The 13,083-nt window shown below is 38.2% G+C and overlaps 1 protein-coding gene across 3 annotated transcripts in view; it reads right to left on the bottom strand.

Moving 5' to 3' along the window:
- POLQ (DNA polymerase theta) overlaps positions 1–13,083 on the bottom strand; it is a 148,036-nt gene that overhangs the window by 9,797 nt on the left and 125,156 nt on the right. For 2 of the 3 annotated variants that reach the window (XM_037051537.1, XM_037051538.1), the window contains exon 27: positions 8,277–8,401. In XM_037051537.1, the coding sequence (XP_036907432.1) occupies positions 8,277–8,401 (125 nt within the window). Of the gene's footprint in view, positions 1–8,276; positions 8,402–9,031; positions 9,157–13,083 lie in introns of those variants that run through there. The other variant, XM_037051539.1, reaches the window with a different exon arrangement.

Below are 13,083 nucleotides of genomic sequence, written 5' to 3'. Positions count from 1 at the left end.
CCTTAAACAGATCAAGGAAATCACTCCCATAATATAAAAGATTGATAAATTCATGTAAGCAAAGGGCTCATGCCTAGAATATAGAAAGGACTCACAAATTGGTTTAAAGGACAAACAACAAAAAAGCCATAAGACTAGAATACACTCTTCACAAAAGGAATTTCCAAATAGTAAACATTTTAAAAGGGAGTTCAACATCACTAGTCATCAAGAAAAAGCAAAAATGCAGTGAGATACTATTACACAATTACCAGAATGGCCAAAATTAGACCAATGATATCAAGAGTGTAGATACACTTGGTGACCAACTAAACCATACACAAAAATAAATTCAAGGTGGATAAAAGAATTAAATTGTGACACCATAAAAGTCCTAGAGAAAAACATACGCAAGAAAATCTCAGACATTCCACGCAGCAATATTTTTACCAATATGTCCTCTAGAGCAAGGGACAGAGGAAAGAATAATCAAATGGGATCATTAAAATTAAAAGCTTCTGCATGGCTAAAGAAAACAGCATTAAAATCAAGAGAACCAACTATGTGGAAAAACATTTGCCAATACCTCAGACAACAGTTTGATCTCCAAAATATATAAAGAACTCACATGATTCCACTCCAGGAAGACAACCCAATTAAAAAAATGGGCAAAGGACTTGAACAGATACTTCTCCAAGGAGGACATACAGAGGGCCCAGGGACATATGAAAACATGCTCAGCATCACTAGCCATCACAGAGATGCAAATTAAAACCACAGTGAGATACCACTTCAGACCAGTCAGAATGGCCATCATAAACAAATCAACAGACAAGTTTTGGAGAGGATATGGAGAAAAGGGAACCCTACTGCACTGTTGGTGGGAATGCAGACTAGTGCAGCCACTGTGGAAAAACAGTCTGGAATTTCCTCAGAAAACTAAAAATGGAACTGCCTTTTGACCTGGCAATTCCACTGCTGGGATTATACACTAAGAATCCAAAACATCAATCCAAAAGAACCTTTGCACCCTAATGTTCACAGCAGCACAATTTACAATAGCCAAGTGCTGGAAGCAACTTAAGTGCCCATCAGTAAATGAATGGATCAGAAAACTATGGTACATTTACACAATGGAATACTATGCAGCAGAAAGAAGGAGCTCCTACCTTTTGGGACAGCATGGACGGAACTGGAGAGCATTATGCTGAGTGAAATAAGACAGGCAATGAGGGACAAATACCATATAATCTCACCTTTAAGTGGAACCTAATCCACAAAACAAAGAAGGAAACAAAATATAACCAGAGACATTGAAATTAAGAACAATCTGACAGTAACCAGAGGGGAAGTGGGAGAGGATAATGGGGGCTTGGAAAGTGGGGAAATGTTTTCAGGAACTACTATAAGGGACACATGGACAAAACCAAGTGGCAGTAGAAACAGGGGAGGGAGGTGCGATGGCTGGGTTGGGGGGACTGGTGGAGAGTAAATGCAGACAACTGTAATTGAACACCAATAAAATAAATTTTTAAATAATGAAAAATGTAGATACAATATACAAAGCTGATGGCAATGTAAACTGGAATACCCACTCTTCAAAACTCTTACATAGTACACACAAAAGGTAGTACAGACTCCTAGAGTCTTATTCTATGACTCAGCAATTCCACTCTAAGGTAATGGAACTGGATACATACTTAAGTTCACCAAAAGATATGAAAATCTCATCTGTGAAAATCTTGATAATAGCTTTATTTAATGATAACCAAAATGTGAAAATAATAAAAATGACTGCCAACATTAGAATGAATGAATAAATTATTGTTGTGTTCCCACAATGGAATACTACTGAGCTATATAAAGACATAACCTACAGCTGCACATGACACTACTGAATCTCACAGACTTATATTTGAATGGAAAAATTCAGACCCGAGAGTGTACAGAGTATGATTGTATTTAAACAAAAATCAAAGCCATACAAAACTAACCTATAATTTTATGTGTGTGCACTGTGGGGCATTGGAGGGGGCATAAGGAAGCCATCTGAGGAGCTGGAAAAGTTCTCCATCCTGACTGTGGTCACGGGCACATGTACATAAAACTTCAAGCTTTACACTTCAGACTTGTGCCATTTACCGCATGTATGTTATTTCTTAATTTACAAAGAACTTAAGTATAAACAAAATGTATACTGTTTCCTCAACTAAAATCATTAATAAGAGAATGAAAAGGCCAGACATAGTGTGAAAAAGAATATTTTCCACACATGGAACCAACAATAAACTCCAAAAAAATCAGTAAGAAAAAGACAACTCAACAAAACAAAAAGGTGAATAAGAAAACTTGAATAGGTACTTTCCCAAGGGAAAAAAATAACTAAATGACTAAAAAAAATTTTAGTTTAGTTTACCTCATAAGTATTCGAGGGAATGCAAATTAAAACTATGGAGTGGCTAAAATTACATTAACTTTAGTAGCAAATGTTGGCAACGACAGAGTGGTAAGAACTCGCATACACTTCTGATGGGAGGGCAGACTGCTGCAAACACCACGAAAACAGTTTGGCTTTATTTACAAAAGCAGCAATTCCATGGCTAGGTCTTCACCAAGCATAAATGGAAGCATCTGTGAACCAAGAACCTTGGATAAGAATGTTTAAATCAGAACAATCTATAACATCTCCAACTGGAAACCTAGCCATAGAAATGCCTATCAAATTAAAAAATGGGTAAATTTTATTCATTTTTTTGTGTATATGTATATCCATATGATAGAGCACTATCCACACATGAAACAACATGAGTGACTGGCATATGTAATGTTGAAAGAAGCCAGACATGGAAGAATACACCTAGATGATATATATATATATATATATATATATCAGTAAGTACATAAAACAAAACTATAAGGTTAGAAGTCATGATAGTGGTTATTTCTGGGAAGGCAGCAGGTGGTGATTAGAAGGAGGCATGAGAGGGGCTTCTGGGTGCTGACAATACCCTATTTTGTGAGTTGGGTTGTGCACAGGTGTTAGCCCCATGATAATTTACAAAAATGTACATGTTTTCTGTGCTTTTTGTATATATATTTTTCAATACAGTAAAAGTTAAACAGAAAGTAAAACCAAAGCTAATCAAAAAAAATCTGGCTATATTGTCCCTATTCCTAATTCAGAGTGTCGGAATTTTTTTTCTCTCAGCAACAATACAACAAATCAGTTAAATCTTAATATTGAGAGTTTAGCCATCAGAAGTCTTACTCTCTGCACCCCTATATTCACTGCAGCATTATATACAATAGCTAAGATTTGGAAGCAGGCCAAGTAGATAAAAAAGCAGTGGTACATTTACACATGGAATACTATTTGGCAGGACAAAAGGAAATCTTACCCTTTGTGACAGCAGGATGGGCCTGGACAGTAGCATACTAAGTGAAATAAGCCAGTCAGAGAAAGAAAAAATCATTATTTCACTTATGTGAAGAATCTAATGACCAAATAAACTAACAAACAAAATAGAAATAGACTCACGGATACAGACAACAGACTGACAGCTGTCAGAGGGGAGCAGAGTTGATGAGCTGGATGGAAAAGGTGAAGGGATTAAGAAAAAAAACCTCTTAGACACAGACAAGAGCAGGGTGATTACCAGAGGAAAGGGGGGAAGGTGGAAGAGAGTAAAGGGGGATAGATGGTGATGAAGGAGACTTGACTCAGTGTGGTGAACACACAATACAATATACAAATGCTATATTACAAAATTGTACACTTGAAACCTACATAATTTTATTAATGAATGTCAACCCAATAAATTCAATTAAAAATTAAAATTAAGAAAAGAAAGCCCTGGCTGGTGTAGTTCAGTGGATTGAGTGTGGGCCTGGGAACCAGACAATCGCAGTTCGATTCCCAGTCAGGGCACATGCCTGGGTTGCAGGCCAGTTTCCAGCAGGGGGCGCATGAGAGGCAACTGTACATTGATATTTCTCTCCCTCTCTCCCTTCCCCTCTAAAAATAAATAAAATCTTTTTTAAAAAAAGAAGAAAAGATTCTACCAATGTAAAACTATAGTAGCGTTGAAAAAAAGAAGTCTAATTCTGAGATCTTTAGCTATAAAAATATTAGTTCTCAAAAAATATATTGTTCATTTATCATGAACATTTTTTATCATGTTAATTCCAAGAAGCATAATTCCTGTTAGATCAAGTCCAGATTTCTCAGTCTGCCATTAAAAAGCTTCTACTATGCAGGCCTGCAAACCAGACCATCACGGTTCGATTCCCAGTCAGGGCACATATCTGGGTTGCAGGCCAGTTCCCAGCAGGGGCCAGTTTCCAGCAGGGGATGCATGAGAAGCAACCATACATTGATGTTTCTCTTTCTCTCTCCTTCCCTTCCCCTCTAAAGAGAAATAAATACTTTTTTTTTTTCAAAAAAAAGCTTCTACTATCCTTCTACTATCTGGCCCCATCTGACAAGGGAAAAATCATCTGCTCCTAAGTGACAAGTCGAATTCTCCATCCCTACTAGATTGGCTTCTAGCCAATCCTCACTCAAATTCTTACTCAAATGTGATTGTCTTCTTGTGTCCAATAATCTAAATTTTAAATCATCTTTAAGAACCTGTTCAAGTACTACCTTCTTCCTGAAGCCTAAGTAATGAAATATGTATGTTATTTTTATAAAGGTTTAGCTTGCTTTATCTCTTCTAGTACATTTTAAGATTTATTTTTCTAGAGCATCAATTACAGTACCAAGTTCACTTAAGAGATGGAAAAAGCCTGATAAACATCTGATGTCTGCGTGTGGAGATAAGGGAGGCTAGAGAGTGAAGAAGTAACAGAAAGCCAACTATTCTTCCACAGTCCCTAAGAGAACCAGTGCTCTGACACCTTCCAGCTCCAGGTGGCAGCTGGGCCATTTGAGCCTGGGGACCTTCATTCTGTGCTCTATGTAGTGGACAGCGACACGCAGCACTGTGTGGGTGGAACAAAACACAACCAGTTAAAGTTGAAAAATCTGGACTAAAATAGAAGCTGAAATGCCCAGATACAGAGAATGCTTTTATGAGCCCCAATGATTTCAGAAAGAGATTTTTTGTTCATAATCTTAGCAAATACAATCATTAAAATTTTAATTGAACATTAAAAATAGCCTTCTTCCATAATTTGGGTATCCTAAAAGCCTCTAATGAACTAGTGCTTTTAAAATAAATAAACAAGTAGAATGACCTAAAAAAATCACAATTTAATGACTGGCTAGTCTCTGAGCACATTGTCAGTCTGATGTGATATGTATGCAAGATTAGCATATGGTATCCAAAACAAAGATCAGTTAGCAAATGTAAGAATTAACTTTATTAATAATGTCTTATTACCAACACTAACAAATATTGGCTTACTGAAACATCTTTAAATGAAGTGTTACAAGGGTGAGCTGATATTTATGTTAATCTCCAAAAGACTGGCAAGTGCCATCACTTCAGAAGTCCTTAATGAAACAGAATATCCAATTAATATGCCAGTGATCCCTCTATGGCAGGGGTCCCCAACTCCCAGGCTATGGACTGTACCAGTCCATGGACTATTAGGAATTGGGCTGCACAGCAGGAGGTGAGAGGCAGGGGAGTGACCAAAGTTTCCTCTGTATTTACACCCACTCCCTATTGCTTGCATTTCCACCTGAGGTATTCTCATAGGAGCACAAACCCTACTGTGCACAGCACATTCAAGGGAGCTAGGTCGTGCACTCCTTGTGAGATTTTAAAGCCTAATGATCTGAGGTGGAGCTGAGGCTGTGATGCCAGCCCTGGGAAGCAGCTGCAAGTACAGGTTATCATTAGCAGGGAGGTTTGACTGCACAGAGACTGTAATAAATCTATTGCTTGCAGACTCATATCAAAATCCCATTAGTAAGTGGCAGATGACAAGCCACATTCAGCGGCAGGCTTTATAGTGGCAAGTGAGTTGATGCACTTCAATTGCACAGCTGCATCTGGCGGCAGGCTTTAAGTCAGAATCTGACACTCAGTCTATGCATGACCTGCCCATTGCTTTATTTACCTCTTTCCTCTGCACCTCTTTCCCGCACTGCGCACTTGTCTCAGTCACAGCTTTGTTAAGCCCACATGCTAATCCTAGCCAGAAGGGGTCAAAAACAAACATCACTGGAGAGCTTCTTTGAAAACAGGGAAAGACCCAATGATGAGACAGCCAAAGACTCTAAGACTGCCAACAAAAAGAAAGATGCATTTAAAAGAAAATACCAAGAGTCCTACTTAAATTTTGGGTTCATTGCAACAGGTGATTCCCATTCTCCCATCCCACTTTGTGTAATATGTGGTGACTGCCTATCCAATGAAGCCATGAAACCATCAAAACTGCTTCCACACATGGAAATCAAGAACCCTGTATTAAAGACAAGACTTGGGAATTTAAAAAAAAATAACCTGAACACGAAGAAGAGAGGCAATTATTGAAGGCCACCATTTCATCAAATGTGTCTGCACTGAGAGCATCAGTTTCAGTGGCTAACTGCATTGCTAAAGCTTAGAAGCCCTTTACTGTTGCTGAGGAGTTGATCCTGCCTGCTGCTAATAAGGACATTTGTTGTGAACTTTTAGGAGAGACTGTCATTCCAAAGGTGGCACATGTTCCTCTTTTGGCTAGCACCATAACTAGACAAATTGATGAAATAGCAGGAGATATTGAGGCGCAATCATTAGAGAGGACTAATGTGTCACCGAGGTACACAATCCAGATTGACGAGTCTACCGATGCTGACAACAGGGCAGCAATGCCTGTTTTTGTGTGATATATTTTTTCAGGAGGATGTGTATGAGCATATTCTATGTGCACTTTTGTTGCTAACCAACACCACAGCTGCAGAACTATCCAAGTCTTTGAGTGATTACAAATCAGGAAAACTAAATTGGTCATTTCGTGTTGGTATATGCATGGACGGAATGGCTGCTGTGACTGGACGGCTTTCTGGTTTCACCACTAGGGTCAAAGAGGTCACTTCTGAATGTGAGTTGACGCACTGTGTCATCCATAGAGAAATGCTGGCTAGCCGAAAAATGTCACCTGAACTTAACAACATTTTGCAGGATGTGATTAAAATGATCAACCACATTAAAGTACATGCCCTTAACTCAAGTCTGTCCGTGCAGTTCTGTGAGGAGATGGACGCTGAGCACACACGTCCTCTCTTACACAGAGGTGAGATGGTGTTTTAAAGGGAGATACTGGCAAGAGTTATTGAGTTACAATAGCCACTCCAGAGATTTCTTTTAGAAAAACAGTCACCACTGGCAGCACATTTCAGTGACTCAGAATGGGTCACAAAACTTACTTACTTGTGTGACATATTGAACCTGCTCAACACACTCAGTCCGTCACTTCAGGGGACAAGAACAACTGTGTTCAAGTCGGCAGATAAAGCAGCTGCATTCAAAGCAAACTGGAATTATGGGGACAAAAGTGAACATTGGGATTTTTGAGATGTTTCAAACATTAGCAGAGATTTTGAAAGAGACTGAGCCAGGGCCTTCTTTCTCCCAGCTGGTGCATGATCCCCTGTCTCAGCTTTCAAAAGACTTTGAGCATTTTTTTCCCAACCACACAAGGCTCCTGAGCTAGGAATGAAAGAATGGATCTGAGACCCATTTGTGAATAAGCCAGGTGAAGCGACTTTGTCCGTGCTAGAAGAGGATCAGCTACTTGAGATCACAAATGATGATGGACTTAAAAGTATGTTTGAGACAGCTTCAGATCTCCGTATGTTCTGGGTTAAAGTCGAGGCAGAATATTCTGAGATTGCCACAAAAGCACTGAAAAGCCTGCTTCCATTTCCAACATCCCATCTTTGTGAAGCAGGGTTTTCTGCAGCGACAGCAACCAAAATGAGATTAGGGTAGACTGGACAGAAGCAACACATTTTGGGTGTCACTGTCTCCTGTGACCCCAGATGGGACCGTCTAGTTGCAGGGAAAACAAGCCCAGGGCTCCCACTGATTCTGCATTATGGTGAATTGTATAATTATATCATTATATATTACAATGTAATAATAATAGAAATAAAGTTCACAATAAATGTAATGTGCTTGAATCATCCCGAAGCCACAGCCCCCTCCTCACCACCCCAGTCTGTGAAAAATTCCTCCACAAAAACAGTTTCTGGTGCCAAAAAGGTTGGGGCTGCTGTTCTAATGGACATGAGCAGCATCTGTCTGTGTTGAAAAGTATATGCCATTTAAATTTTAAGTTAAAAATCCAGAGTTTCAACATACATGAGCTTTATGATAGGGGTTGTTGTCTTTGATTCCTGGTAAATATCTCCGCCTTCCCAAAATAGTTTGAACAAACCCATCTCTTTCGCAATTCTTCACTGTCTCTTCCACAAAATGATTAATCCCTACAAAGAAAAAAAGTACAAAAGTCCATTATTAATTTCATTCAATAGTTTCAAAGTAGTGAAACATAAAACTCCACTAATATCACATCATCATTTGCATATAAGCTTTCATTTAGTTTTTGTACACTCAAAAAGTTACAAATAAAAGAGATTTTAGGAATGATATAATCTAACTCTTTGTTTTTAACCAAAACAACAAAAAAAATTTTTTTTAACTAAACTCCAGCACAACAAGCAAGTAGGATATAAAACCTAGGATGTTTTACTCCAGGATCTTAAGAGGATTTAATGCTACTTTTCACAGGTTTCTGTTCTTCAATTATCTTAATCCTTTTACCCTGATCTTGTCATTTTCAGGCTTAAAACATTCTGCCAGCTCCCTACTACCATCTAAACTGCAATCTAAATAGGGCCTAACTGAAATTAACGCATGAGTTATAACTTCCATTGGGAACATATACAACCGACTTCTTAAAATTCAAAAGGACTATGTATAGTGTCCCATTTGTTATGAATGGTTTACTTGATCAGTTTAATCTTTATTGTGTTTTTCCATTACCATTTAGTCCCCTTTCATCCCCCTCCCCCTGCTATTCATACACATTCATGTCCCCTGTACCAGCCTTAGTCCTTCGCAATATAGGTCCATTCCTATGTCTGATGAATCTCCAGGATGAATTCTTTATTCCAGGTTAGGGTCAATCTCATCACTGCTCAGTCCTGTCTCTGAGCTAGAGAGGGTCTTTCTCTATATACTTTAAAACATAAAAGTATAGAGATTGTGCTGATCTACCTTTATTCATCTGTGCAACCTCTGCTTTCTCATGGCTCTGTTCATCCTAAGTATTGAGTGGGCCAAAAAGGTTTTTGGTTTTTTTTCCCCGTAAGATGTCTCTAGCAGTGCTTAGTTGTCTTTAACTTCATTCAAAAAAATTTTGTTAAAGCAAACAAGCAAGCAAAATATAACCAAAGACACTGAAATAGAGAACAGGCTGACAGTGACCAGAGGGGAGAGGGGAGGGAATTTCAGGGGAAATAAGGGAGGGATTTAGAGGAACCTATATAAAGGATACATGGACAACAACTGAGAAGGGTGGAAATGGGAGGGAGGGGGGAGGATGGGGGGTGGGATGGGATGGGAGTAATAGACAGAAAACTGTACTTGAAAAATAATTAAATAAAAAAATTGAGAAAAAAATATAAATAAAAAATATAAATAAATAAATAAATAAATAAATAAAATTTTGTTAGACTGTATTGTGACAGGTCTCATATCAATGTGCATTTTAAAAAATATCAAAAGTGGTGAATTTTTGTGTAGCCATTTTAATATTAAAGGTGGAGGAGAATATACAACATTTTGGGCATATTATGCTTTATTATTTTAAGAAAGGTAAAAACTCAACTGAAACTCAAATAAAGATTTGTGCAGTATATGGAGACGGTGTTGTGACTGATCAAAATGTGTCAAAAGTGGCTGGCAAAGCTCTGTGCTACAGATGTCTCACTGGACGATTCTCCACGGTCGGGTAGAACAGCTGGAGCTCGCAGCAATGAAACAGAGGCATTAACTGAGAACAATCAACATTATACCACATGGGAAATCACCAACATACTCGAAATATCAAAATCATTAAAGCTATTGGTGAAAATAGAAACCAATAGCTTTATTTTACAAAAAGAACCATATGGGCTTTTTGGCCAGCCCAATAATAAACACTAACGCCTCCCAATTGCAACTCCTCATTTGAGGATTTCTGTGGGGTGGCTGGCACAGGAACGACATCTGGGGAGACTGTGGCTGAGAGGAGGAAGAGAAAACACTGCCCTGCCAGATAAAGCTGTTGGTGATATTTGACCACAAGCATGAAAATTTAGAAAGCAATCAGGCTGTCATCTTTTTCTCTTTAAGAATTACTGTGATATCCAGACTTGCTGTCACAAAGGGTAGGAGCTCCTTCTTTCTTTCTACTGCATAGTTTTCCATTGTGTAAATGTACCATAGTTTTTTGATTCACTCACTTACTGATGGGAGAGTATTATGCTAAGTGAAATAAACCAGGCAGTGAAAGACAAATACTATATGATCTCACCTATAAGTGGAAGCTAATCAACAAAACAAACAAGCAAGCAAAATATAACCAGAGACATGGAAATAAAGAACAAACTGAAGTGACCAGAGGGGAGGTGGGAGGGGTTATTGGGGGGTGAAGAAGAAGGGTCATCAAGGAACATGTATAAATGACCCATGGACAAAGCCAAAGGCGAGGTAGAACTAAGGGTGGGTGGTGGGGATGGGTTCGGTGGAGGGGAGTGGTGGGGGCAAATGGAGACAACTTTACTTGAACAACAATAATAAATCAGAAAAAATTTAAGTTACTGTGATATTATTGAGTTAAGAGTGAACAAAAGGTTGAGATTTAAGAAATCTCTACAAATTCTCTTACCTGACTCTGTAGTGGGCCTTCAAATATTCATAGATTGCAAGAACTACTTTAAAAACAATCATTCTGACATGTAATTCAGATACAATAAAAGGCACCCTTTTGGGGTCAACAGTTTGATGTATCTTAATAAGTGTATAGACTTCTATAACAACCACTAAAAGATGCAAAGCACTTCATCATCTTTACAGCCTGATCCTCATTATCAGCCTCACTCACGCACTGATGTGCTTTATGACACTTAGTTATGACATCTTAGTTTATTTATGTTCTTAGTTTATTTATTTGAAATGCATAAACATTGAATTACACTATATGTTCTCATTCATGTCTCTCTTCTTTTGCTAAGTAGTATTACATTGCAGAGCTATACCAAAATCTGTTTATCCATAATCCTGTTGATAGACATCTGGACTGTTCCCAATGTTTGGGCTGTTACAAATAAAACTACTATAACATTCATGTACAACTCTTCCTTTGGACACATGTTTTCATTTTTCTTGGGCAAATATATAAATACCCAGTAGTAGAATTGCAGGATCAAATGGCTCAGTTTATGTTTAACTTTGTAAGAAAGAGCCATACTACTTTCCAAAGTGATTGTGCAATTTTACAACTTTACCAGCAATGTAAAAGAGATACAATGTTTTTACTTTTGTTTTTTAAATTTATAGTCTAATTTATTTGATTTATTCTTAATTTTAAATATATATAAGAAGAACTTCTGGCTTGCTGGATTAAGGGCTGATGAAAATCCCCTCTGGCATGAAAGCAATGAGAACACTGGCAAATGCTGTCAAAATAAATATTTTCCAAACTCTGGAAATTAACCAAAGGTTTCTAACAACCAGAAGAGTGTGTATTCAAGAAAAATGGCCAGAAAAATACAAACAGTGAGTGTTGAAATGTTGTAACTTGCAGTATTCTTATCCCCTCCCCTTAGCTCCATGGTAGCCTTGAAACCAATGACCTTTACTCTAGAGTAACTCTGAACCCCAGATCCCTATCAGCCATTGGAGGGGACAAAACTGATTGGAGCTCCCCATCATCTCTGTTCCCAGACAACTGTCACTACGTGATGTACCTGGTGACTCCCTGAAAAGCACCATTCTCAGGATTTGTCCATAATTCAACAGTCTGTGAGCTCACTCTGTGTAGACAGCCCTATTCACTGCCTGAAGGTCGGAGGTAGAAATTCCTGTAGTGCAGTGTTGAATTGAAGGAATGACAGTGGACATTCTTGTCTTGTTTTATCTTATAGGGAATATCTCTAATTTTTCAACTAGGAATACTGTATGCTGTATATACACTTGGTATATACACTTTTAGATTCTCCTCCATAAATAGTTGCTGCTTTTTATCCCATGTGTTTTTGCACTCATTTGGATGAAGGGGAAGGGACTATCAAAGAACATGTATGAATGACCCATGGACATGGACAACAGTGTGGGGACTGACTGTGGGAGTGGGAGTGGGCTGGGGTGGAGGAGGGCAAAGACAGAAAAAGTGGGACCGCTATAGAATTACAATTAGAAAAGAGTGAATTTGGAGTTTTAGACAATATAATCAGCGCACTTTATTAACAGATTAAAGGAGGAAAGTCATGTGATCATCCCAATGAGTGCAAGACACAAGGTTTTTAATTTTGGTAATTTTTTTTGTTTTTGTAAAGGTATCTCTTTGTCATTTTAATTTTCCTTTCCCTGATAACTAATAATGATAACATTTGATGTGGTCATTCATATACATGTGTTTTCTTTTGTGAAGTGTCTGTTCAAATCTTTGACCTTTATTTTATTGGATTATTTACCTTATTAGAATTGCATTCTAAGAGTTCTTTATGTATTCTGAATGCAAGTTCTTTGTTAGCTAATAGGAGCTGCAAATATTTTCTCTCAATCTGTGACTTGTCTCTACATTTTCTTTCTTTCTTTTTTTATAAGATTTTATTTAACTTTTAAAGAGAAGGGAAGTGGACTCACATGAATAAGTATAAAGGACACATGGACAATAATTAAGGTGGGGGGCGGAAATGGGAGGGAGGTGGGGAACACTGGGGGCGGGGGCAGGGCTGGGAATATAAAACAGAAAACTGTACTTGAATAAGAATTAAATAAAAAAATAAAAAATAAAGAGAAAGGAAGAAAGGGAGAAAAAGGGAGAGAAACACCAATCAGCTGCCTCTTGCACGCCCCCGAGTGGGAACCTGGTCCACAACCCAGGCATGTGCCCCGACTG

The sequence above is a fragment of the Sturnira hondurensis genome, unplaced genomic scaffold (assembly GCF_014824575.4).
Source record: "Sturnira hondurensis isolate 20B ecotype Veracruz unplaced genomic scaffold, ASM1482457v3 Scaffold0007222, whole genome shotgun sequence".
Taxonomy (NCBI): Eukaryota; Metazoa; Chordata; class Mammalia; order Chiroptera; family Phyllostomidae; genus Sturnira; species Sturnira hondurensis.
Note: the sequence above shows the minus strand (reverse complement) of the source record. Positions and strands in the feature narration are given on the sequence as shown.